At 43.8% G+C, this 27,930-nt stretch overlaps 4 protein-coding genes across 4 annotated transcripts; 1 reads left to right on the forward strand and 3 right to left on the reverse strand.

Moving 5' to 3' along the window:
- Positions 1 to 1,174: 1,174 nt before the first annotated feature.
- On the reverse strand, positions 1,175 to 3,241 carry LOC136652786 (olfactory receptor 13G1-like). The gene is made up of 2 exons (XM_066629707.1): positions 3,158 to 3,241; positions 1,175 to 2,173 (listed from the first exon to the last, which is right to left on the reverse strand). Exons 1-2 carry the CDS (start codon positions 3,239 to 3,241, stop codon positions 1,175 to 1,177), a joined length of 1,083 nt encoding a protein of 360 aa, XP_066485804.1.
- Positions 3,242 to 9,638: 6,397 nt separating this feature from the next.
- Positions 9,639 to 10,583, forward strand: LOC136652787 (olfactory receptor 13G1-like). The gene has a single exon (XM_066629709.1). The coding sequence runs from the start codon at positions 9,639 to 9,641 to the stop codon at positions 10,581 to 10,583; it is 945 nt and encodes a 314-aa protein (XP_066485806.1).
- An 8,229-nt stretch (positions 10,584 to 18,812) lies between these two features.
- Positions 18,813 to 20,398, reverse strand: LOC136652788 (olfactory receptor 13G1-like). The gene is made up of 2 exons (XM_066629710.1): positions 20,393 to 20,398; positions 18,813 to 19,763 (listed from the first exon to the last, which is right to left on the reverse strand). Exons 1-2 carry the CDS (start codon positions 20,396 to 20,398, stop codon positions 18,813 to 18,815), a joined length of 957 nt encoding a protein of 318 aa, XP_066485807.1.
- A 6,243-nt stretch (positions 20,399 to 26,641) lies between these two features.
- Positions 26,642 to 27,598, reverse strand: LOC136652789 (olfactory receptor 13G1-like). Its single transcript, XM_066629711.1, has one exon. The coding sequence runs from the start codon at positions 27,596 to 27,598 to the stop codon at positions 26,642 to 26,644; it is 957 nt and encodes a 318-aa protein (XP_066485808.1).
- Positions 27,599 to 27,930: the final 332 nt, after the last annotated feature.

Below are 27,930 nucleotides of genomic sequence, written 5' to 3' on the forward strand. Positions count from 1 at the left end.
TCCTCTATGGAGAACTCGTGCAAGGAAAGCGCCCTACAGGTAGACCACAGCTGCGATACAAGGACATCTGCAAGAGGGATCTGAAGGCCTTAGGAGTGGACCTCAACAAGTGGGAAACTCTGGCCTCTGAGCGGCCCGCTTGGAGGCAGGCTGTGCAACATGGCCTTTCCCAGTTTGAAGAGACACTTGGCCAACAGTCTGAGGCTAAGAGGCAAAGAAGGAAGGCCCATAGCCAGAGAGACAGGCCAGGAACAGTGTGCACTTGCTCCCAGTGTGGAAGGGATTGTCACTCCCGAATCGGCCTTTTCAGCCACACTAGACGCTGTTCCAGAACCACCTTTCAGAGCGCAATACCATAGTCTTTCGAAACTGAAGGTTGCCAACTACTATTTGTTGAAAAATTTATATCCTGCTTTTCCCATGCCAGAACAAATGCCCAATATGGGTTACAATGTTACACAATAAAATGTAACATATATAACAATAAGTAAAGTCATTAAAACACACACACACTTCAATGAGTTTATATTGATGTAGCAGTTTTGAAATGAGACCCAGTTCTCTTATGAATAGGTCAGTGGTTGAAGAACTGGAAGCAGCGGGTCGAAATAAATGTTTAGAGCGGTAGCAAGTGAGAAATGAGGATCTTGAAGAATCTCTGTGGAGACCCTTGCTATTTATCTGGTACAGGCTGCAATCCTAACTGCACTTTCCTGAGAGTAAGCCCCATTGAACAAAATAGGACCATAGTCTTTCGAGACTGAAGGTTGCCAACAACAACAAACTCTTTGGGGACAGCAAACCATTTATTTATTTAGCTATGTAAGTGATGTACTTTTTGTTGAAAACCTATACATAAATATTCTTAATAATAATATTCTTCGCAGTCCTATACACACTTGCCTGAGATTAAGCCCCTATTGACCACAGCAGGGCTTCCTTCTATGCACCTGGGCAAGGGATTGTGCTGTTAATAAAAAGGAACAAAAAATATGATCCATCCACTAGCACAAGTGCCCTTCTTGTCTTATGCTCTGAAATTGATACCTGAATACAAAAATAATAATAATAATAATAATATGAAGCTTCTCTCACTACACAATAACATTCATCAGTTTGTCTTTACCAAACTTTTTTTTTTTTTTAAATTGATACCTACCTTCAGGTATCTTAGCTACTGAATTGTTCTTGGCATTTCAAAAGAGTCATTTGGTGGTCTCCGGAACTGCCTATTTCTCCCAATAACTTTCTTGAGTGCATCTTTAACATCTTTGTTTCGCAGGGAATAGATAACTGGGTTGAGAACTGGGGTGACCACCGAATAAAGGAGAGAAACGAGCTTGTCTTTGTCAAGGGAGCTTGTTGAGGATGGCTTCATGTACATGTAAAGGACAGCAGAGAAGTAAAAACTGACGACAGTGAGATGGGAGGAACATGTTGAGAAAGCTTTCTTTTTCCCTTCTGTGGAGCGGATTCTGAAGATGGCTTTCAGAATGAAAAAATATGATGTTAAAGTCAACCCACAGCTACCAGCCCCAATGATCCCATCCGCCAGTGCTGTCATAGTCTCATTCAGGGTCGTATCTGAGCAAGAGAGCTTCATAAGTGGTGGAAGATCACAGTAGAAATGATTGATGATGTTGGAGTGGCAAAAAGACAACCGAAGCATAAGTCCAGCATGAACTGCAGAATTGATCATTCCACCTACCCACACTCCTGTTGCTGTCCCAACACACACTTCCTTCCTCATGATGGATGTGTACTGCAATGGATGGCAGATAGCAGCATAGCGGTCAAAAGCCATCACTGAGAGAAGCAGAAGTTCTGTCCCTAAAGCCCAGATGAAGAGATAGACCTGTGTGATGCAGCCATAAAATGGTATGGTCTTTCTGTGAGTCCAAAGAGTCTGGAGCAATTTGGGAGTTGTAACTGAGATAGAGAAGACATTCACTAAAGACAGATTGATGAGCAGGAAGTACATGGGAGTGTGGAGTTTTTTACAATTGCATATGGTAAGGATGAGGAGGAAGTTTCCAGTTAGGGCCATAAAATAGATGAATGCAAATAGCCAAAAAACTAGCGACTGAATTTCAGGGGAATTAGTTAGCCCAACCAATATAAACTCCACCACAACTGATCGGTTGTTCAATTCATCAGGTCCAGTGCTGCTGACCTAGACAGATACATTTTTTTTTTCAGTTACGTCATATAGGTTATATATAGGTTTTGTCAGATTAAAACCAATAGTTTGGGAATTGTTGATTTCACTGGACATTTTTTACAAAAGAGAAACACAGATCATTCTGATATTTAGATCTGAATCTCCTGGCTGACCAAGTACCTTTGATCATTGCCAAATTCTTCCTCATTTCCATCAAACTTGGCATTTACAATGTTGTGCTTGAGAGTGTCATTTTGAGGTTCATGACCCCATCATTCATTGTCAATATTTACCACTATTTTTGAAGAACAACCAATTTCTTCTAATAAATTCTCTACTCAACACCCCTTTCTTCTAGTAATGTCTTCCGTGTTTGGTGATACGTTGGAGTTGGAGAAAAGCAGAGTCTCCAAGGTTGAATTCAGTCAAGAAAAAAAAGTACGATAAAATCCACTATCTGAATTCTGGTTAGTAATCCAGTGTTCCATGGGTCAGATGTTGCCTCCTAACATAAGAAATCTTATATGTCGCTAAACTCAATAGGATTTCCTATCACATTTTAAGGAAAACATGCTAGTAAGCTTCGCCAGAGTTCCATTAAAAACATATCATTTTGAAACATCATAGGAAAGACAGTCCCCACTTTTATGCAGTTCTTTTACCTATTTTTTCCCTCTAAAAGTAAACTGTAAGGATTTAGATTATAACTTTAAATTTACTGGAACTCAAGTATCTTGTTGCTACACCATGGAGATAAAGCTAAGAGCAAAATGTGATCAAGTTGGGGAAAAAAGATGAAAAAAAGTACGTACGCCCATTTCTTGTGGCTGCTGTTTGATCTTTCTGCTGCTGTTTGAGGAAGGATGATCCTTGTTATTGCTTAGAAGTATGTTCTGTTTGGGATCTGAAATCTGGAAACAACAGAGCCCACTGGTTTCCCATCAGTCTAGTGGCTCGTAATAGTTGGTTTGAGCATGTATTTGTAGGCATACTCACTTTCTCAACAAAGCCAGTGACCGGTTTTGAAATATTTCTCTTGATAAAGCTAAGGCACCTCTGGGAGAAAGACCCTGAAGGCATCACTAGGAAGGAGACTGTTACCACACATGCCCCAGAACATGTTCACTGCAGTGCCATGGGCTCCCAAACGTTGGCCATGATGCACCCACACAGTTGACACTGAAGTAGCTGAAGGAGATCACCAATAAAAGGAAAAGCCCAGAATAAACAGTATTGGCTTGTATTGATGGATGGATACAGCAGCAGGAGTGAGAAGTACAATCAAAGAACCAACAATTCAACCAGAGTTTTGCAATATTGGGCAATATTTTCGGATGCCGCTGTTTAATGAATAACACAGGCCTACAAAACTGAGGGTCAGAAAAGTTTTTCCCAAACTTTATGGTGGTTTGATATGAATTTGGGGTGCCAATTCCAAAAAATGGCATCCGTTTTGCTCTATCACGTCTAGTTTTGGAGATATAGTATAGCCTCATTTGTGAATGGTTCAAGCAGCTTCCGCATGAGGAAGCCATGGTGTAGGCTTCCTCATGAGGAAGCTTCTTGAACCATTCACTAAAGAGGCTATGCCGTGTCTCCAAAACTAGACATGATGGGGCAAAACGGATGCCATTTTTGGAATCGGCACCCTAAATATACCCAGGAATTGGTGTAATGTTTAAGGAAGCAAAATGTGTGTTGGTCTGTGTAATCACATCTAGAAGAAGGGAAAGGCAAGGTAAGGGAGGGGAAAAAAACATATTGTGGAAACATAGAGCGGAGTGGGGGGACCAATGCAGGGATGTGAAAATCCCCCATGGCTACAGTCAAGTCAAGTCCTGAGTCTCGTGCACGAGTCTCAATGTGCGGCTGCGGATACTTGTCAGGAGCATTTCCGGCACTTGATTTGAATCAAGTCATAAGTCTTTCCCATACATATGTCTGGCATGGCTCTACAGAAAAAAAACCTGAGCTCCTGTCAGGATATGTGTGTGTCTGAGTTCTCTCTCATTTAAGACTCCCCTGATGTTCCCATCCCATTTGTAAACAAAGTGGAGAAAGTGTCAATTGGTTCCTCATGAACCTCAGCCATGAACCCCCCTCCCCCCCCCCCGTTCATATCATGCTTTCAGAAGGAGCTCCAGGGCATGAAACAACATGGACTGGGAGGCACCTGAGCAAGTGGGAGGAGGTGAAATGGAATGATGAGTGCGGGGACAGTAGTGGCAAGTGAGAAGAGGGTTGTGGGCAGCAGCCAGAAGGTTTACTAGTACAACCCATAGCCCAATCCTGAGCTGGCCAGGGCGCGGGGCTGCAGCAGAGCCGAAAATGGCTGCTGCCGCATCCTGCGTGCTCTGGGCAGCCACTGGTGGCTCCTTGGAGAAGGGGACTTTAATCAGGACCACTTGGTACCATCGCTTTCTCCTTCTGCCTTCCCTGTCAGAGAACAAAGGGAAATCTCAGCTTCCAGTTACAGAATACCTGATTTTCCAGACCCAGTTACTTCCTGGATAACCCTCTTGATTGCCCTCTAATTTCTCCCTGTCCTTTTCCTCTTATTTCAGCAGAAAACATCCCCTTTTTATTTTATAGATTTCCTCCATTTTACTGGAAAATTGCTTACATTTATGGCTTTGTCACGTGAGTGATTAGCAAACATTTCATTTCTTTGCATTTTGATCCTCCCTTTCTCATAATTGCCATGTTCTCTCCACCATGCAAGTTCTTTGTTGTTGCACTTTTACCCCTGCCTTCCTCTTTCTTATCTGTCATTCCACTGAGTTGAGTCATTGGCTATTGCACAGCAAGTAACACTACAAATGGGGCCTGGTGGTCTAGGTGCATGAGGCCCATGCTGACACAAGAGCCAACAGCATGCCTTTTCAAGCCCTAAGGCAACTAGGGCCTGCTGTTGCTCCCTACCTCTACAGCATGGGTGCCCAAACCCCAGCCCGGGGGCCACTTGCGGCCCTTGAGGCTTCTCAATGCGGCCCTCAGGGAGCCCCCAGTCGCCAATGTGCCTCTGGCCCTCCAGAAATTTGTTGAAGCCCGCACTGGCCCAATGCAAATTCTCTCAGTGTGAGGGTGACTGTTTGACCTCTTGTGTGAGCTGTGGGATGAGAGCTCCCTCCACTGCTTGCTCTTTCACATCTGTGATGCAGCAGTGGCAGCAAAGGAAAGGCCAGCCTTGCTTTGTGCAAGACCTTTTATAGACCTTGAGCTGTTGCAAGACCTTCATTCATTCATATAAGTTCATCTTTAATATATTCATTTATGTAAACTTATGTAAATTTATTCAAATTTTAAATGTAAATTAATTCTTTTTTTCTCCTGGCCCCCAACACAGTGTCAGAGAGATGATGTGGCCCTCCTGCCAAAAACTTTGGACACCCCTGCTCTACAGAGTAAACCAAGGCCAATGGGGATGCTGAATGGGTGATTGTGAGGGACCACTGTGTCAACAACAGACCACCTTCTTCCCCCAGTGTCACTTGATGATTATTTTTATTTTATTTTTATTTTAAGAAATTTATACCTCACTTTTCCCATGCCAAACCAAATGCCCAAGCTGGCTTACAAAGCTTTATAATCAAGTATAGAGTATCACAGCAAGTAAAAACATCAAACAAGGCAGTAAGGGCCCAGTCTCATCCAACTTTCCAGCACTGGTGCGGCTGCAATGCAGTCTTAAGGTAAGGGAACAAATGTTCCCATACCTTGAGGAGGCCTCCAAAACTGTCTGCCCACCACTGAATGCAGTGCATGCCCCATGGGCACAGCTGCAACAGCACTGGAAAACTGGATAGGATTGGGACCTAAAACATTAATTTTAACATTACATGGTGAAAAACAAATATCAAAACAGAGCAAAGTTTAAAGGAAAAAGAAAAAAAGAACTCATTGAGCCAGTGGGAAACAGATAAGTTCAGGGAGGTTGTCGAGTCACAACAGTATGACAGAGGCGAAGAGGGGAAATGTCCTCTCAGCAGCCAAATGCCAGCTGAAACAGGTATGTTTTGAAACCTCACTGAAAACTCATGAGTGAGGGAGCAGTTCTCAATTCCCCCGGGAGGGCATTCCACAGCTGTGGCACCATCACAGAGAAGGCTTGTCCCTGAGCTGCCACCCCTCTCACTTGGGACAAAGGTGGCACTTATAGAAGAGCCTATTCAACTGACCTGAGAAGGTGAGCTGGAATGTGTGGAAGGAGGCTCTCTGTCCGGTAGTCTGGACCCAGGTCATGGAGGGCCTTAAAGGTTAGAACTAGCATTTCAAATACCAAATGATTACCAAATATCTTGTCCCCACAATGCTATTTGGAAGGAGAATTGTATTGAAGAATTGCTAAACAGCCATTCCTTAAGCATTGAAGAACTGCTAAACAGTATCTTGAAAGAAAGAAGATGACCCACTGCTGGACCTCTCCATTGGGTCCTAGGCCCCTGGTTGACTTCCTGGGAGTTAGTGGGGAGATGTAGCAGCAGCAGGAAACAGTATCTTCTTCCACTATTGCCATTTTACAGATTCTGGATATCCCATTCTCATCAAAACATTGAGGGGACAGGACATTTAGGAATTGTAAAATGGCATTAAGAGGAAAGGGGCAACTTGGCACTATTGCTGCTGTACACTGGTGGCTCCAAATATGGTCCCTACAACAGTAAAACTCTGTCCCACTCTCGTAAATTGTGTGTTTAGATTTGGCTGTAAGTTATTATTCTACAAAGCTACAATTACTTTCATTCATTCATTCATATGTACTGTTGTGGGCGATGCTCTACTGTAGTATTTGTTGCTAGCTAACTTTCCTTCAAAACTTTTAATGAGACTTCAGCTTTAGTTTGAAATACTAGAAGATCATCATGTTCCAGGCACAGTGAACGCTTTTCCTTTGAGGTTAGTGGGAGAGTCACGCATATGACTATATCTCTTCAACTGAGATCAAAGGCAGTTGAAAATGCTTACATATGGCTGTTGTTGTTAAGTGGTGTCTGACTCTTTGTGACCCCATGGACCACAGTACACCAGGCCCCCCCCCCCCGTCTACCACTAACTTCCAGATTTTGTCCAAAACATATGGCTGTACTGCAGACTAGATTTCTGAAAACTGAATGTTTAAGTTGGGAATCTGCAACACTTGTGTGATAAATGGGAAAATCCTGCTTCAGCCAAACAGTGAATAACCATCACTTTTTTACTGATGCCTTGCCAGTCTTTTTTCCCAGTAGCACAATCAAGACTCTGAAGTTGGTTGGTCACTGACTTACTTCAAAAGTTTGTATGTCTACTAGAGGATCATTCATCAGACTGATGGAACGTAATTGGGCTCCAGTATTTTCTTGCTATTAGAAACTAAAGAGGAATGTAAACCAAAAGAAGGAGCAAACAAATCCAGCAAGAACAAACAGCAATAAACAGGATTGAATGTAAGTTTTCAAGTTATCTTTTGTGGCAAATATCTATTTAAGTTCCATTCATGTAAAAATTTAAAAAATAATACTGATTTAATCCTTCATGGAAATTCTTTATTTGTATTGTAGTTCTGAATGTGTGCATGATTTATTTTTAGAATGAAAGTTTGGGGAAAGAAAGTACAGCAAATCCTCACTTAAAATTGTCCATAAATTCTTTAGAAGCTGCAACTTTAAGCAAAATGATTTTTAATGGAACCAATTTCACTGTAGGCTAATTGATATATGTAAAAAAGAGTTATGTTCATGCAGCTTATCTGGTCACAAAAAACATTCCTAAAACTTCTAAATAAAGACCCAAAACACTTCTAATGTTAAACATTGAAATAAATGCGAGCTTTCTAGAATGCAATATCCACGCAGACATGGGGAGAATATGCAAACTTCATATAGACAGTGGCCCTGGCCAGGAATGAATTTTTTTCTCATCTACAATGAAAAAATTTTGAACATGAGGACTTGCTGTACCATAAAAGTGTGAAATGGTTTCATCCCTTAAGATTTTGAATGCTAATTTTCCTTTTTGATTGTGTGAAACTGGCAACCGTATTTTTACTGAAATGCAACAGGACCTCAGTGGGACGGAAACAAACAAGATCCCATTCAGGGTGGAAGGCCAGGTCTCACTAATGGAACACTGGTTAGATCTCCACTATCATAGATATTAGATTTTAGATTTTTTTTTTTTTTCCGTTTTGAATTAAATTCAACCCTAATAGACTTTGCTTCTCCTATAGCATTTCCAACAAACAAATACAAAAGCTGCTGTGATTTTGAACATTGCTTCTGAAGTGAGTCTTGCATCTCTGTAGCTCTATAAAAGAGGGTGATCTCAGTAGGAAAACGTAGATGAGATTTCTTTTTTAGTCCTGTGATGCCACTTTTCCTGATTACTTGGTAAATGCACAAATATAATAAGGACACAAAGTGTGTTGTATGTGTGGGCAAACCCAGGTTGTTTTTCCCCTAAGAAATGCCAAATGTTGTGCTAGGTGCTGTATAAGTTACAATGTAATTGTAGCTGCTTTCCTGGATCTGAAAACCGAATGCCCTCAACTTGTTGAATAATATAAAATCTTGTTAGCACAGGATAAGAACCTCATCCAGATTAGCTGATATCCCCAGAAAATTCAGTCGGTTTGGATTACAATGTCCACATTTATCTTCTAAGCTAAACTGAGATGGCTGCCTGTAAACTGTCTGCTTTGAAAGACAATGGACACAATATATTTGGAGCTGGTTATACTTATTGATTAACTAAGAAATGCTTTTAATAAGACAGTCTAAAGAAATGTTGCTATTTAACAACTGCTAGATTTGAGCACATGGTGAAACCACTTTGCTCCTCTTGATCAGGGGTCTTGAAACTTTTCGGCCGAAGGGCCGCATCAAATATCTGGCATGGTGTCAAGGGTTGGGGAAAAAAAATTAAATAAACAATTTAAATAAATACATTAGAGATGGAACTTGAATGAATGAATGAATGAATGAATGAATGGGCTCAAATATCCAGGATTTCTCCAAGCACCAACACAGCCCAAGAAATGAAGTGCACACACTTAAATGGACCCCCATTCCCCCACCCCACAAGCACAACTCTGATTGTGTTTGGTCAACTGGGCCAGAGGCTCTCCGGGGATCAGAGGCTGGTCGTGGCCCGGATAGAGGCAGCCATGGGCCGCATCTGGCTCCTGGGCTCGGGTTTGGAGACCCCTGCTCTTGATAAACAATGAGGAAAGTTTGAAGTTTCAAGTACCATCTCTTGGTGTGTTAACGGTGGACGTATGATGAATTGGTTTATGATAAAAGATAATTGGATGGTCATGAGATTCAATGTATGAATTGCTTGTAATTTCCAGCTGGCTTCCTATAAGCCTTTTCTTGACTGTTGAGGTCAACAAGTGCAAATTTTGTGAATTTTATAACAGAAAAAAGGAGTGAGTGAAATGTCTAAGTTGAAAAAGCAACTTTTATTTCTTTAGGTCACCAGCAGCAAACACACTGAAATGAAGAACCAGTCAGCCATGATGGAGTTTATACTGGTTGGTTTAACAAGCTCTCCAGAATTACAGACTCCTCTTTTTTGGCTATTCACATTTATCTATGTTACAGCCCTAGCAGGAAATTTCCTCCTCATCCTTGCCATATGGACTTGTGAGAAACTCCACACTCCCATGTACTTCCTGCTCATCAATTTATCTTTAGTGAATGTGTTGTCCATCTCCGTTACAACTCCCAAACTGCTCCAGACACTTTGGACCCACAAAAAGACCATCTCATTCTATGGATGCATCACACAAGTTTATCTTTTCATATGGTCTTTGGGGACAGAACTGCTGCTTCTTTCATTTATGGCTTTTGACCGCTACGTAGCCATCTGCCACCCCTTGCAGTATATGGTCATCATGAAGAAGGAAGTGTGTGTTTGGATAGCATCGGGAGTGTGGATTACTGGAATGATCAATTCTTCAGTAAATACTGGAATTATGCTTCAGCTGTCCTTCTGCAATTCCAATATTGTCAATCATTTCTTCTGTAATCTACCCCCACTTCTAAGCCTCTCTTGCTCAGACACCAGCCTAAATGAGACTATGGCTTTAGTGGCAGATGTGGTCTTTGGATTCTGTACCTGTGGGTTGACATTAACCTCCTATTTTTTCATCATGAGAACTATATTCAGAATTCGTTCCACTGAAGGAAAGAAAAAAGCCTTTTCAACATGTTCTTCTCATCTCATTGTGATCAGTTTTTACTTCTCCTCCATCATTTACACGTATATCAGGCCCACCTCAGGCTCCTCTCTAGAAAAAGACAAGCTTGTTTCTCTCCTTTATTCAGTGGTAACTCCCGTTATCAATCCTGTGATCTATTCACTAAGAAACAAAGATGTGAAAGAGGCACTCAGGGCACTTGCTGGAAGAGGTAGGATGCTTCTGAGATTGCCGGACTGATTTATAGGAACTTCTTGAGTGCTATTATGAAAATTGTTAACTGAAAAACATGTCTGGTAAACAGCAAAATCATAAATGTTGGTTTATGTGCATTTAGATTTGTGTTGTACAGGGAGTATGGAATACATGCTTCTCTAACTGTATATAAATACAGGTGGAGCCTATTTATCCGCATTAGTTCCATTCCGTGACTCAGCTCAATTAACAAAAACCATGTTGTGCTGAGTCCATAGAGTTAGAGTCCATAGAGCAAATAGGCTGCAGCCTGACACTTCTGGTTGGAAGGAAACTAAGGCAGCTGTTCTCAATTCCCTCCCCTCTGCACTCAGCCCTCCTGTTGCCAGCTGTCCCGCTTCTTTCACAGTTGTAATAGTGAGCTTGCTTGGGAAGCCTCTGTGTCCCAGGCAGCCTCCCAACAGCGCTGCAGGTTCTTCTCCTCCTCCTCCTCCTCCTTGCTGCTGCTGCTCTGCAACTCTCCCAACCACCATCATGGAAACTCCTCTGCCCCGGAGCAATCTGGGACTTGTAGTCCAGCTCACTGCTCACCGTCACCTGTCTCTCCAAGGCTTCCCAAGAGCGTGCATCATGGGGGGGGGGGGGAATTCGGCAAATACTCCCTGGGTTTTTTAAAACAATCTCCTCTCCTCCCCCTCCTGCCTCCCCCTCCTGAGCCCTCCCCATTGCCAGCTGCCCGGCTTCTTTCACAGGTGGGATACTGATCTTTTAAGAATCCAGCCCTATGTGTTTCTACTTGGAAGTAAGCCCCATTCCAGTCAATGGGGCTTACTCCCAGGAAAGTGTGGAGAGGATTGGGCTGTAAATCACATGCTTTGCTTGGTGGGAAGGCTTTGTGATAGCCTGCACCATGGGGGGAGGAATTCAGCAAACACTCCATGGGTTCTTTAAAGCAGTCCCCTCTGTTGCTATGGCACCTGCCCCTGTGTATGAGTGAGTGAGTGAGAGAGAGAGAGAGAGAGAGAGAGAGCTCCACCTCACTGCACGTGTTCTGGCAACAGAGGTTCTTGCCCCCCCTTCCCCTCTTCAGCCTTGGCTGGCTCAGGGGCTCTAGGAATGTTACTGTTCCTTTGCAAGGGGAACCTCTTCCAGGGCTCCAGGGCTATTCCCTGCCTGGTCAAGGCGGAGCCTTTTTGCAGTGTTTTGGGCTGCCTGGAAATGGAGTGAGACGCCAGCGCAGGGCAAAGGTGTGTGTGACTTTCAGTTCCCCCACCCTGTAGCATTGAGACAAATCCGCAGATAAAAAAATCCGTGGATAATAATAATAATAATAATAATAATAATAATAATAATAATAATAATAATAATAATATACAGTATTTATATACTGCCTTTCTTGGTCTTTATTCAAGACTTTATTCAAGGCGGTTTACACAGGCAGGCTTATTAAATCCACGCAGGGATTTTTACAAATTGAAAGAAGGTTCTCTCTTTCAAGAACCACCACATTCAAGCTGTTACACTCTGATCTGGTTTAACATTCTGGCCTCCATCCTCCCACGCTCCGAGCAGATGGAACAGCTCGGCTTCAGCTTGTCAGCTGCTCCAAGGTCGCACGGTGCCGGTGGCCTCGAACTGGCGACCTTGTGGATGTTAATCTTCAGGCAAATGGAGGCTCTACCCTCTAGACCAGACCTCCTGCCCTGCACCTGTAGTGCAGGGCAGGAGGCTGCACCTGTAGTGGTTTTTCATTTAAAATGCATGGGAACGGAGCCTGAATCTTTCCTCTCATCATGTCTGTTCTCAAATAACAACTTTGATAAACTCCTTCCTATGAGTAAATCAATCTCATCTTTCTTTTGTACATAATCTCACCCCACGTTTTTGCTCTGTAAACACCATTGGGCAAGCTACTTATTGAGTTGCTGTATTCAGGATCTCCAGATATTATTATTATTATTATTATTATTATTATTATTATTATTATTATTATTATTATTAACAACAGTATTTATATACTGCTTTTCAACAAAAAGTTCACAAAGTGGTTTACAGAGAAAAATCAAATAACTAATGGCTCCCTGTCCCAAAAGGGCTCACAAACTAAAAAGATGCAAAAGAACACCAGCAGGCAGCCACTAGAAAATACACTGCTGGGGTGAGGAGGGTCAGTTACTTTAGATGACCTAATTTGTATATAATGCAAATTGTTTGATAATTAGACTATGTAGACCATATAAATGAAATAGTTGCAGTTCATCTAACAAACAAATAAAATTTTGGTTCTTACTGTATACTTGCCATAGCTAGTTTGGGAAACCTATTATGGGGATCCAAAGGAGAAGGCAATGGTTCAAGAAGGAATCCAAAAATATCTCTCTGCCCTGATAGTAGAACATATAGCATCTCGAATCCAACAGTGCAAACTTAGGCATGTCTACTCAGAAGGAACTCCCATTGGGTTCAGTGGATCTGACTCCCAGGAAAGTGTGTCTGGGATTGCAGCCCCAGAAGCAGAACTTCTTATGACTGCAACTCAAAAGACTATTATCAAAAGACAAAGTGTAAATATACAGAACCTTTCCTGTACAATTGCTGCAAAGGCATGATGTGCTTTAGGCGACACAGCAGGGTGAATAAAGTACCTCATCTTCTTACGTGAACCTTAGGCTGCAATCCTAACCACACTTTCCTGAGAGTAAGCTCCATTGAACAAAATAGGACTTACTTCCAAGTAGACCTGGTTAGGATTGTGCCCTTAAAGGTGGTTATGATTGTGGAATTAACAATGCTAAATACGAATTAACAATGCTAAATTCCACCACTCGTATGTAGTGGTGGAAAAGGATGAAATTGCATACACTGAAGGGTATTAATGACATGGCTAGAGGTGTGATCTTCTTGTTTATTTTTTATTTATTTTGCATATTTTTAAATTCTATTTATTTGTTTATTTTTACAAAAATGAAAAGTTCAGAAAGTGGTGTTAGGTGTTTTTATTGCAAGGGTGCATTTCTATAAATTTTAACTGCTTTAAAAATGTACTAGGTAGGTGATGTAGGGCACAATCTTAACCAACTTTCCAGCACTGCCATAACTGTGCCAGTGGGGCATGTGCTGCATCCTGCAGTGGGGGGGGGGGGGCAATCATGGTGGCCTCCTCAAGGTAAGGCAAAGTTTGTTCCCTTACCTCAGAGTTGCATTGCCCTTATGTCAGTGCTGGAAAGTCAGTTAGGATTGTGGCCTAAGTGTCAGAAGATGCAGCCAGAGTCATTACTCATGCACCCCCTCCCGTATTCAGAGTGACCAATATGTAGGGGTATTAAACAAATGGTTTTGTTTGTTTGTTTGTTTACGCAGAATGTGGGAGGCTTGTTTTGTTTTACAAAAAGGACAAGTGCAGAAAGTGGTGTTGTGTGTTTTTACTTTGTTCCCCCCCCCCCAAAAAAAAATCTCTACATACGGCTCAATCCTGTTGAGTTTCAGCACAAAAGTTGTAGGACTGCCACCACCCTGGCTGCTCCATCCATTGCTTCATCCAGGGATGTGGCTGGTTGCGAGCAGTATAGAAATTACTGCCCTTGGTGTAGGTCACAAATGGGCCCCCAATGGGATTTCTCAGATCTATTCCAGCTCTTCTGCTGGCATCAGTGGCATCACTAGGGGCATGTGGGGATGACGTGCTGGCCTCCGGTACCAGGTGACACAAACTTAGTGACGCTACTGGCTGGCGTATATCTCAGGATCCTACTGGAGAGGATCACAGCCACACAATGCCACCATGATCCACCCCTCTCCTGCTCTGACCTGCTCTCTCATGTGGCCCATAAGCTGCGGTTTGGCCACCCATGATATATATTAACTAAAATCTTTCTAGAAGCCACTGCCATGTTTTTATCTCTAAATATTTTTCACACTCAGAGTTTAGCAACTTCTCCTTTAATCTTATTGCAATGATTTTTGAGATCCTTATCCTTGTTTCTGATAGCACATCCTCATTCCATAAAAATACAATTCTATTGTTATCATACTTCTTACAATTCTGTAATTGAACATAGATGCTAGAAAAATAAGAGCAAACTGACAGCCCAATCCTGGGCTGCCCAGGGCGCACAGGCTCCACGGCACTGAGAAGGGCTGCTGCCAGATCCTGCACCTCCCGGGCCACCTTCTCCAAGTAAGGTAATGGGGCTACTCACTTTACTGCCAACCAAAAGGTTGATGGTAAGATAAAGGCGCTTGTGTAGGGCGCGGAGCCCTCCATGAGCGCATTGGATCCTGAGGAGCAGAGCTCCACGGATCCTCCTCCCTCCCTCCCCTGGCACGCCTCCAGCCTGCCCCCCATGTGTCACACCTCCCCCCACCCTCACTCCACCCCACACCAGCCTCCCCCCTCCCCAGAACCCTGCCCCGGCCCCCGCCTACCATGCCGTGGCTCGGCGGTCTGCGAGACCGCCGAGCCCTGGAAGCTGGGTGACCACCTTGTGCTACCCAGCACTGGCTGGCACTGGGCTAGCCCAGGTGGGAGCCTGGTGGAGAGGCTCACAAACGTGCCTTATTGTACATTTGCTACAGTGCCTGGTGGCATGAAGCCATGCTACCGAGCACAGGATTGGGCTCTGAGATATCTGCTGGAGCATTTAACCTATATAATAAAATATGTGCATGCATTGAATGGATAGAATGAAGTTACTTTCCCTCTCTCACAATACCAGAAGCAGGGCACACCCACTAAGATTGATACAAATTAGAACAGAGAACAGAAAATACTTCCCTACTTAGCGCATGATTCATCTTGCTGCAGCATGTTGTATTGGCATCTGGCCTAGATGCTTTTGAAAGAGAATTGGACAGATTTCTGGAGAAAAAGTTCATCACAGTTTATAAGCCTATATGCAGCTTCCAGGTTTTAGAGGTACCCTACCTCTGAATGCAAGATGGAAGGGAGTGGCAACAGGATGTAGATATTTTGAATGCTCCCAGAGACATATAGTGGGCCACTGTGAGATACAGGAAGCTGGACTAGATGGGCCCTTGGCCTGATCCAGCAAGGCCCTTCTTATGTTCTTGATGTGTTTTGCTGTCTTTTCTGAAATATCTATTGCCTCCACACCCAACAGCGATAGAAAGCAATAGTATGGCATGACCACTGAGCCATACTTCATTGGCCATCACTAAAGGGTGACCTGGTGACTTGGAAAGTGCCCCATTTATGACTCTTTTTTGAATCGCGTAGCACGGAGCGGTGACTCTGGACTCAACTGAAGTCAAGCCACACTGGGTTTTCCCATTTGGGTTTCCATTGATGTACCAGTGGTTTACACTATTCCTCAGACCAAAGAAGCCCACTTAAGTGACTTGATTCTTTTCACTATTTCTGGAGTTCTGACACCTGTTTTTAACTCTTTAATTTATACACTCAGTTGCGGATCTCCACAGCCCTGCACCCGGGGCAAAGCTCCGAGATGGCGCTCCCCCCGCAGGCTATTGCTGCCCCCCTCAGGCAGAAATCTGTCCCCCCTACTTACCAGAGGGTCATGGAACCTCGCACGATGTCCTCCCATGCCGGGGAACCTCTGTGAGGTTCCTCGGTGCTATAAACTGTGCTTCCAGCAAACCGGAAGCAGAGTTTCTGCCCCTGTTGGGAGCCTCAGTGAGGCTTCCGTGGGGCCCTAGAGGCTGGCGCTTGGGGCATTTGCCTATGGCAGGTCAGCCTATGGCAGGCACACAACTGCACTCAGAAACAAGGACATTTTGGGAGCACTCAAGAGACTCTTTGGGCAGAAAAATTGATGTGTAAACTTCTTACAGACATTTTAAAACAATATTTGCAGTAGCATTTCTTTTTTTCTCTAGGAAATAAGGGGGTAGTGGGGCTGAACAAGGTGTGTATTCACTTGGACCTAGGTCCCACAGGTTCTTCCCTGTACAACCTGAAGTTACTGGAAGTTGCAAACTGGGTGAACATGAGTCTTCAAGAGGGGAAAAAACCAACAGGGAGTTTTGCTGCAATAGTTTGACTTCTGTGCCCGTTTTGTGGTGGTGAAAGACAAGATGCAAATGAGTAAGCAAAAATAAATTAAAACTGCAGGAAATGGCATCCACTGCTCCGATATAGATTCATTTCAACACTATTTAGAAATTATAAGAGCTTGTACACAACAGATGATGCTAATTGAATGTGTGTGTGTGTGTGTGTGTGTGTGTGTGTGGTGGGGAGGGGGTCATTGGCTGTATCTTTGGTACTGGTTGTTCCACATGAACCCTTGGTTTTAGGCGATGTCAGCAACAGAATGTCCTTCTACTTTTCTCGGACTAAGGCATGAGCAGTCATTGTGTCAGGAAGGTATGCCCTGAATCAATTGATATACCTCTAAGGCTGCAATCCTAAGCACACTTTCCAGAGAGTAAGTCCCATTGAAGACAATGGGGACTTACTTCTGAGTAGACAAAAATAGGATTGTGCTCTAAGGGTGCAATCCTAACCAACTTTCCAGCACTGAGTTAAGGGCAGTGCAACTCTGAGGTAAGAAAACGTACATTTCCTTACTTTGAGGACGCCTCTGTGACTGCCACCCAACTGCAGGATACAGCATATGCCCCGTTGGCACAGCTGTGTCAGGGTGGGAAAGTTGGTTAGGATTTGGGCCTAATGGTCCAATACTATGCTGACTGGGTGCTGGAGTAACATGTGTTGCGCTGGTGGAGGCTGCTTTACACCAATCACAGAGCAGCTGGAGTGCTGCTTTGTGCACACTGGAGCAGCCTCCTGTATTATTATTATTATTATTATTATTATTATTATTATTATTATTATTATTATTATTAACAGTATTTATATACCGCTTTTCAACTAAAAGTTCACAAAGCGGTTTACAGAGAAAAATCAAATAACTAAATAGCTCCCTGTCCCAAAAGGGCTCACAATCTAAAAAGATACAAATGAATACCAGCAGACAGCCACTAGAACAGACAGTGCTGGGGTGAGGTGGGCCAGTTACTCTCCCCCTGCTAAAAAAAGGAGCACCCACTTGAAAAAGTGCCTCTTACCCAATTAGCAGGGGTTAACAATTAGCTAGCAAACATACAGGCGAGGCTGCACAGGGGAAGGAATGGGGCTGGGGGAGGGGGAGGGAGGGAGGAATGAGGAGATGGGGCAAAACATGGTAGTTACAGGGCGGGAAGGAGGGTGGATCAGGCCCAGAATGGGGCAGTTCCAGTGGTGTCAGCACACATCAAATCTTGACCCACTTCATGGGTCTGATCACCTTTCCCACATCAACGTGGACTTGTGTCTGCTATAGAGCTGGCTCAGACCTGAGTTGACCCATGATCGGGTTACCCCAGGGCAAGGGAATAACAACAAGGAGACCTCCAGCAGGCAAAAATCCCCTGTGGGATACAGCTGAAGCTGCACTAGTGCCACTGCATTGCTGCACAAAGATTTAGTTCAGATTGGGCTGTATAACAGTTTACATAGTGATCCAGGTGGGTGTAGCAGAAGTAGGTGGTAAAAATTCCACTGAGCAGAAGGCGTTCAGAGTTGGGGGAGGGGCAGGTGTGGATGGGTGAAACTGGGTGGGAGAGGGTGGGCCAGAGGGTGGTTTAGGCCCAGGAGGGGGAGATGGGGGCAGTGGCAGAGGTGCCACCGAATCCTACCCCCCTCCCGAGCCTTGGAGCATGACATGGGTCTCCGGTTCTGTGCCTGCTAAATAGCTGATGCAGCTCCGAGTAGACCCATCAGGGCCTCCAGGGCTCCACATGGGGTAAGGAAACCAATGTTATCTTACCCCCAAAAGACCTCCAGCTGCTGCTGTGGCCCTACAGGATACAGCTGCATTCTTTTTGGTGCCACTGTGCCATGTGGCAGCAGCAGACCATAGGACTGGGCCCTTAGATTACTTGTGCATTCAATGATGGGCTCTTTGAAGTAAGGGCGAAATGATTGTTTATAGAGCCAAGTCCATACAACTACATGACTTTCTGTTCCCAGTGCTGAAGTGGAAAGTCTCCCCGTGTTGAAGGTTCAACACCATATATACATACTCCACATAAAAATGCTAGGAGCACTTAATAAAACACAAGAACAGTATGCTTGCATTTGATAATCCATAAATTAATTTCAAAGCACAGCATGTATTATGTATAGTGATTCTCACTGCATAGTGACAGACTCCCATGGGTTTGCTGAAGCCATTTTTATTTTGGTTGGGTTTGTCGGTTTGTATTTGAAAACAGTGACCTAGAAGCTTTTAGAGCTTAAACCTGTGGTCTTCAGAGCAGCCAGCCTCCCCCAAATATTGTCTTGAGTGTATCTTTTACATCTTTGTTTCTGAGAGAATATATCATTGGATTAACCAATGGGGTCACCACCACATAAAGGAGACTCACCCACTTGTCTTTGCCCAAGGAGTATGCCGAGGTGGGCCTGGTATATGTGTAGATAATTGTGGAAAAGTAAAAACTGACAACAATGAGATGGGATGAACAGGTGGAAAAAGCTTTCTTCTTCCCTTCAGTAGAACGGATTCTGAAAATACTTCTCAGGATAAAACAATACGACATTACAGTAAATCCACAGCTACAGAATGCAAAGAGCACATCTGCCATAAAAACCATAGCCTCATTCAGGCTGGTGCCTGAGCAGGAAAGCTTTAAAAGTGGGGGGAAATCACAGAAGAAATGGTTGATGATATTGGAGTTGCAGAAAGACACCTGAAGCATAACACCGGTTTGAAGCACAGAATTCACCAGACCAGTAATCCACACTCCCATTGCTATCCCAACACACACCCCTTTCCTCATGATCATTTTGTACCGCAGAGGGTGACAGATTGCAGCATAGCGGTCAAAAGCCATAAAGGTGAGAATCAGAAGTTCCGTCACCAGCGACCACAAGATGAGAAACATCTGTGCGATGCAGCCATAAAACGAAATGGTCTTTTGGTGGGTGAAAAGAGTCTGGAGCATTTTGGGAACTGTAACTGTGATGGTCACCACATTCACTAAGGACAAATTGATGAGCAGGAAGTACATGGGAGTGTGGAGTTTCCTGCAAGTGCATATCGCAAGGATGAGAAGCAAGTTTCCAGCTAGGGCTATAGCATAGACCAAAGGAAATACTCCAGAGAGAAATGATTGTAGTCTGGGAGAACTAGTGAGACCAATCAGTATGAATTCCCTAACTGACTCATTCCTTGTTTCAATGTGTTCAGGGCTGGTGACCTATAGAAATAAATTTTGTTGCAATGAGTCAATGATGAAGATAGATTTCTTCTCTCTCACTCGTGCATGTGGGCACGGGGACACACACACACACACACACACATGTGGGGACACATGCGGGGGGACTCTCTCTCTTTCTTTCTCTCTCACACACACACGCACACACACACACCCCAAAGTAAGGAAAATTATTGTCTTCAGGTCTATTATGGAGATACAAAGAAAAGTTATAAGTTGGTGGAAAACAACTTGCTAGCTCTTTTTTTTTCAAATTTTTATAGCCCCCTTTTTCCAGGGAGCTCAGGGGTGTGTATATGGCTCCGTCCTTCCTTTTGAGCTCACACCAACCCTGGGAGGAAGGTGAGGCGGAGAGATGGTAACTGGCCCAACGTCACCCAAGAAGCTTCATGACTGAGAGGGGATTTGAACTTGGATCTTCCAAGTCTGAGGCTGCAATCCTATCTAGACTTACTGGAGGGTAAGCCCTGTTGTCTATAATGGGACTTACTTCTGAGTAGACATGCATAGTTTTGGGCTGTAAGTCAGATTCCAAAACTACTACACAAGCCTGGCTCTCAGGTATAAGGAGGAAGCTGGAGCAGAAGCCTGTGAGCAAATGAATAACTCACCTTCATTCCTATTTGTTGTGGTTTTTACTTGCTAGAATCTTTCCTCCTGTTATCTGACAACTGATGGTCATTTGTCTGATCCTGTTAATGGCACCCTCATTTTCCCCCCTGAACTGAGCCAGTTAGCACTATCGAACTCTTCCTTTATACAAATGGTGATACCACTGGGAGAAAGACCTTTGAGGCATCACTAGGAAGGGGATTAATAGAGTCCCAGATTGTGATTCCCCCCCCCACATACATGCTAGATTTCTTTAATCCTGATATTTTATCTGTTTTATTGATTGTCTGTTCAAAAAACTTTGTTAATTTTTAATGTGTTTTCTACAGTACATTGTAAGACATTTACTGCCCAATCCTTCTGACGGGCTCTGCTAACAGAACTCTCATTCCACTGGCTCACAATGCCACTAAAGTGTCATAAAGAGCTTTTCGGCAGTGTCATGAATATGTACAGTTTAGGCCTAGTAACATGTAAAGCCTGAACCAGGCTAAAACAGTAACACAGAAGTGGCTTGCAGTCCTAGCTGCTAAGAATTTACAACTCAATGGAAGGTGATTATGTAGCACCTAGGCAGCCAGAAAGACGCCCATCAAGGATGGAAAGCAGCTGTAGATCTCCAGGGGGGAGGGAAGAGCTGAGAGGGGAGCTTCCAGCCCCACTTCCAGAGGACAGGGTCTTTTGGTCTTTGTCTCATGGTGAGATAGGTGGTGGGTACACATCCTGCCCCACCAGGACCATGTGGCCTCTTAGGTAACTGACCTGAGAATCTACAAAAGAAGCTGACCCAGGTGAGATATAGAGAATAACAGAGTTAGCCAGTTAGCTTTGTTGTTTTATGCTGATATGTTTCCTAGAAGTTTTTATGCCTCTAGCATTTGCTGCCTTTTGTAACTTTTTGTAACCATATGTACTTAATAAAGTAAAAATCCTTTTACCATGTTGGTTCATTGTCTGTTGGGGACAAAGGTTCAGAATCCTGCCTAGCCGTTCAGCAAGCTACCAAAAATCCTCATTGTGGACTAGTAACTTGAGGACTGAGACTTTAAGTAAAGAAAGTGCTCAGTACCTACAAGGGATATAGTTAAGCCTAGAGGGTCTCGGGTTCCCTGGACTGAGGCACTGGCTCTTACAGGGTGGTGGCAGTACTACCGAACAGGGATCTTTGAGGGCTCTAGGGTTCAGAACCAACAACTCTGAGCACCCAAAACCCTGGAAGTGAGACCAAGTATATGACAGGCAGCACAAGCCGAGGCATGCCAGTGGGTAGGTCAGAGTCTTCCTGCTAGTGCTAGCAGAGCAGCAGAGGCCTGCCGGAGCAGGTAAGTTACAGCGCAGGTGAGAGCAGAGAGAGGGCTGAATGGGGCAGGGGATGGTGGATGGGGCAGGGTTAGCAGATTGGGCCTAGGAGGGGGGTGGAATTAGCAGCACAGGCACGGGCCTGATTTGCCTGCGTGGATCATCACGGACCGTCGCCAGCGATATCACTGGCACAGGTCTGGATTGACCCATTGCGGCTGCTATGGTGAACTCCAGGGCAAGGGGACAAATGTCCCCTTACCCGGAGGAGACCTCCAGCAGCCAAACATCTCCCATGGGATGCAGCTTTAGCCAATGCTGGTGCTGCTGCATCACTGTGTGGGCTTTAGATTGGATTGGGCTGTTAGTTGGACACAGTGCCACAATTTTAATATAGAGAGTGTTGTGCAGAAAAGAGTTTGAAGGAGCAGTATAAATCTTAGAGAGAAAAAACAGATTGGTCATGATATACATGTACTAGTGCTTTCCCATACAGTGTTGTTGGTGGGCATATTATATCCCATGTTCATCTATCCCAGGGGTCTCCAAACCTTGGCTCAGGGGCCAGATGCGACCCGCAGTCAGGCACCTATCTGGCCCGTGACCAGCCTCTCATCCCCTGAGAGCCTCTGGCCCAGTTGACCAAACACAACCAGAGCCATGCTTGTGGGGTGGGGGAATGGGGGTCCATTTAAGTGTGTGCTTTATTTCTTGGGCTGTGTTGGTGCTTGAAGAAATCCTTGGCATTTGAACCCATTCATTCATTCATTCATTCATTCATTCATTCATTTAAGTTCCATCTCTATTTTATTTATTGAAATTTTGTTATTTAATTTTTTTTTCTGGCCCTCAACACTGTACTGGATATTTGATGCAGCCCTTTGGCTGCAAAGTTTAGAGACCCCTGATCTATACTAAGGAATGTTTCATTTTCCAAGTAGGACATCCCCAGCTCCTGGAAAGCAAAGAGAATTGTAACAGAACAAGCCAGTAATGTGACTATTGCATAAAATGATGGTAAGAACCTTAGGTCCACAGGCTACATTCTTGATAAACTAACCCAGTGTTCTTCAACCTATGTGGCGCAACTGCAATTCGGGGGGGGGGGGGAGGTCCCAACAACCTTTCAAAGTCTGTGCAAGGGAGGATTTGGATCCAATCCACTTGTGTCAGTACCTTATCAAAACTGAGTTCTTGATATAATCCTACACACTCTTCTTGCTGGGGGGTGGGTTTGGTGGTGGATCCCCAGTTTCACACCTTATTTATTTATTGGGGTCATGGCATGAAAAAAGTTGAAGATCACTAAACTAGGCAATCACCACCCTCTTTGGTCAGACTTTTGTCTTCTCCAAAAGTGTAATGAAAGAGCTTCACCTTATTGGAAGATCAAATTTTTACCTTATGACCATTCTTAAATCTGTGTCATGCTGGAAAAAAAATGAGTTTTGACAAACTCCATGGTTAAATTCTACCAATGAAGCATGTTAATGAGGCAAGAAACCTCCAAAATTAGCTATCACACCCTCAAGTAATTTTATATCAAAAGCACAATCTGTGTCATTCAGAGCTGGGTTGCAAATTATAGCAGCTGCTCCACAGGAGGAGGGCAGGTAATGCAAATTTTGATTTGAAGCAGGTATGATCAGCAAAACTGTTTCAGCTGGTTTCAGGGAGATAGGGCAGAGTGGCCAGGCGGTTGGTACACCTCCAATCAGAGACACATGATGTCATTCCCTCAGAATGATAAAACTCCCAAACAGATGGAACTCCATGCTTCTTGTTCCAGCAGTTGATATGAGTGCAAAGAGCTGGTGGTTCTGGTAAGATCAGATAGAAACTGTGTAGGTAGAAAAAAATGGTTAACATTTTATGTTGATTTTAGGGTTTTTTTGTTTTGTTTTGTTTTTTTCAGGTATTTCTATATCGCCTTTCCTGGTCCTCAGATTTCTCCTTAGACTTTATTCAAGGCAGTTTACATAGGCAGGCAATTTTTAAATCCCCATAGGGATTTTTACAATTTGAAAGAAGGTTTCTATCTTTCAAGAAACCACAACATTCAGATGTTTCATTCTTGATCTGGTGGCACATTCTGGCCTCCATCCTCCCACACTCAGAGCAGATGGAATAGCTCGGCTCAGCTTGTCAGCTCTTCAAGGTTGCACAGTGCCGGTGGCCTCGAACTGGCGACCTTCGGATGTTGTATTCAAGCAAATGGAGGCTCAACCCTCTAGACCAGACCTCCTGCCCTCCTGGTTTCTCTTGTCTCTTTGCAGGTCAAGCCCATTCTAAACTCCTTCAAGTTAGCAGCTCTCAGTTCCAATGCATGCCTGAGATTTCACAGTGCTTCACTGCCATCTGCTGGTGATTAGTATATTTGCAGGTTGCATCCCTTTTTTGACCAAGTTCAATTCTTATTTTCTCTTCTTGTTCATTTGACTTTGTTATCCCCTTTTTCTTTTGTTGGACTTCTAAAAAAACTTTATACAGTTTAACCTTGAGCCTGCCTGGTCCCTGGTATGGAAAGTAAAGTGGATTGTTATGCCTCCTCATTCTGCAGGCTCTACTGTGAGAGTGAGTTTCGATAGGAACCCCTGATGTTCAGTATTTTTCTAGAAAAATACTGAACTGCCTATTAGTTAAGCCACTCATAGATCATTATATCTGATCTGAGGCGATGAAGCTGAGCATATTGGCCATCCCACTCATCTCATATACATATACATATACATATATAGGCCCACTGCTGCCTTATCTGGTCTGGCAGGTGGCATTAGAGTTGGTGCAGTCCTCACAAAAGCTGATTGAGCATTGTGTGGCAACTGTCAGGGACTCATCCACTGCTGTGAAGCCCTGCCCCCAGCAGTCCAATCCTGGAGAGGACTGGGCTGCTTCTCATCTAGATTCCAGTGGGTGGAAGCAAGAGCACCAATGCAAAAAATGTCCTTTGTTTCACAGGTGGGCTCCAAGGGGAAGCAAAATTACTGACCCCTGTTTTAGGAAGGTTATTACCTCCATAAGAACATACCTCTATTGCCAGAGGGCAATAGCTATTTTAGATTAAGAATAAGTAATAAGCAAATCAATGGAAGAAGCAAACGTTTTATTGATAATTGATAAATACAAAAGCACTATCAATAATCTAAAGGATGCTTATACTCCTTGAGTTGCAGGATTCCTTCTGTTAAGGTTTGCAGCAACGGAATTTTAATAAATGTTTGCCATGCATATCACCCATGTTGAAACATGCACTTATGTGTTTAGTGGTACAGTACACTTTGTGTAAGGGACCGGATGAGTAGTGATGCCACTTGAATAGTAGATAATTGCCAGGGATGCATAGGCTTTGTCTCTTTACATCCCATATATTAGGAAAATGAAGAAAATTTGCCCCCACCCAATGGGGAAGCCACATTGCCCCCACCCCATGGGAAAGTAATAGCCTCTAGACATTATGACCATTGAATATGAAACCAAAACCTTAGGATGGGAAGTCCCGAAGTGGAACTTTTCCTTTTCTCTGGGATTTAATGTACCTACTGTAGCTTAGATCTTATGGAAGTGTCAGGAAATCCAAACTGTATTAAAGAAATTATCCAAAGATGAAAAAGGATAATGTCAGCAACTCATCACAAAAACACAGAATTATGTACAGCTCAGGTGTCTGGTCCTGTCATGACAGCATTGCGGAGAGTGGACAGCCACGATCATTGAACTGTTGCAAAAGGCTTAGTGATGGGACAAGGATTGCACCACTACTGGGCCACTCTGAGCCGCCACCACCACCACAAAGCAGTGGAGGTGGTATCAGAGCCATGTCCTCCCTGGAGCCCAGGCTCAGCAACTCCCACTAAAACAGCAGAGGAAGTGTGTTGTGGGCAGGGAGGGTGAGGGCAGGTGTGGATAGAGGGAGAGAGTGGAGTCCATGCACCAGAACCCTATTCCCTTTCCCTGTTCCTCCTTTTTTTCTTTGACTTAATGCCAGTTATATTGCTTCACTGGTGGAAGACTTCAGTTGGATTGCACTGACATGAACATTTTGTTCCCCAAAATGCTATTATTTATGCTATGTTATAGGAGCACTTCATAACACACATGGTACATTATGCATGCCAGGGTTTCTCAACGTCCTATTCAGAGAACCCTGTAAGTCTTTCCATGGGCAGTTGGGGAGGGAGAGGAGATAGCAATGTGAAATCAGAAGTTTTGCTGCAAAACCATAAATTTTTTTCCCTTTTTTACTTTGGGCTGCAGAGAGGGTTGCAGGCTCCCCAGACTCTCTGGAGAGCCATAGTGACCCCAAGGTAAGTTAGAAAAAATCCAGCGCGATCCTGGCAACTGTGTTGCTGCCAAATTCTTGGTCACTGCCCTTAAGGGGGAATAGCCTTTTTCCAGATCCCCTGGTGGGTCACTACCCACCAGTTTTGGAACCCCTGATGTATACATTTGACAATTAGTTAATTAATTCACAGCAGGTGTGGTCTAGTGGTTGAGTGAAAAGATGCCTGAAGAATGCTAAGCAGGAGCTGTCCTGGTTGAATTTTGGATGGGAGACTGAAAGCTAAAAAAGCTGTCATGAGACAACAGAGCCAAGAGAACTCTGTTTACAGTTTAGCCAGCCTGAAACTGCAGCTGCTGGAAACTCCAAAGGCATACCCTGATGCCAGGTGTGAGAACCACACCATGAAAGATTGCATCTGAAAGAGAAGCTGCCTGTAGAAAAATTATTATAAAAACTTATTGGTGCTCTACTATGGAGTTTTGTAAGCTACCTTGGGCATTTGCTTCGGCTTGGGAAAGGTGGGACATAAATAAATAAATAAAAATCCTAAGCACAAGATACCATATAAACTAACTCTTACTGTTCATCAACCAACTTTCATCAGTTTGCTGTAGCCAACAACTGAATAGTTCCTGTTTCAGAACCATGATCTAGACATTTTTATAGCTTAACTTTGTGGTCTTTGGACAAGTCGACCTCTCCCAATGACTGTCTTGAGTGCTTCTTTCACATCTTTATTTCTCAGCGAATATATTATTGGATTAACCACTGGGGTTACCACCACGTACAGGAGACCCACCAACTTGTCTTTGTCCACAGAGTAAGCGGAGGTGGGCCTGATATATGTGTAGATAATTGCGGAAAAGTAAAAAGTGACCACAGTGAGATGGGAGGAACACGTTGAGAAAGCTTTCTTCTTCCCTTCCGTGGAACGGATTCTACAAATACTTCTCAAGATAAAACAATATGATGTTAGGGTTAGTCCACAAGTGCACATCACAAAGACCACATCTGCTATAACAGCCATTGTCTCATTCAGGCTGGTGTCAGAGCAGGAGAGCTTTAAAAGTGGGGGCAAATCACAAAAGAAATGACTGATGATGTTGGAATTGCAGAAGGACAGCTGCAGTGTCAGTCTAGTGTTTACTGCAGCATTCACCAGTCCAGTAACCCACATTCCTGCCACGATCCCAACACACACCTCTTTCCTCATGATCATTGTGTACCGCAAAGGGTGGCAGATAGCAGCGTAGCGGTCAAAAGCCATAAATGTGAGAATCAGAAGTTCAGTTACTACTGACCACAAGACGAGAAATAGCTGGGTAATGCAGCCATAAAACGAGATGGTCTTTCTGTGGGTGAAATGAGCCTGGAGCATTTTGGGAGTCGTAGCTGAGATGGTCACTATGTTGACTATGGACAAATTGATGAGCAGGAAGTACATAGGAGTGTGGAGTTTCCTGCAAGTGCATATAGCAATGATGAGGAGAACATTTCCGCATAGGGCCAAGGCATAGAAAAAGGTAAATATTCCAGAAAGTAGTGACTGTAATCCAGTGGAATTGGTCAGACCAACCAGTATGAAGTCCCTTACTGTGTGGTTCTTCAGTTCAAAGTGCCCCATGTTGGTGACCTAGACAGGTAAATTATATTGCATTAAGTCAATGATGAAGGCAGATAACTTCCCTCTCTCACTCATCTGCCCAAACTCACAAGGAAACAGGATTCTGGATCATCTCCTGAAGACATGTACACATACACCCCAAAATAAAAAGGTGGTTAACGCCTGGTGGCCCATACATTTGATTATCAGGAGTGGTACCAGCACTTCAGAAAAATGAAATTGAAATGAATTTCAGGATTCCTTCCACAGACAAACGTCTGAGTAATCTTAAGCATAGACAAACAAATCTCTCGAAAACAAGTCCCAGAAGGATCTTCACATCTTTTACATTA

This window comes from Tiliqua scincoides, chromosome 5 (genome assembly GCF_035046505.1).
Source record: "Tiliqua scincoides isolate rTilSci1 chromosome 5, rTilSci1.hap2, whole genome shotgun sequence".
Taxonomy (NCBI): Eukaryota; Metazoa; Chordata; class Lepidosauria; order Squamata; family Scincidae; genus Tiliqua; species Tiliqua scincoides.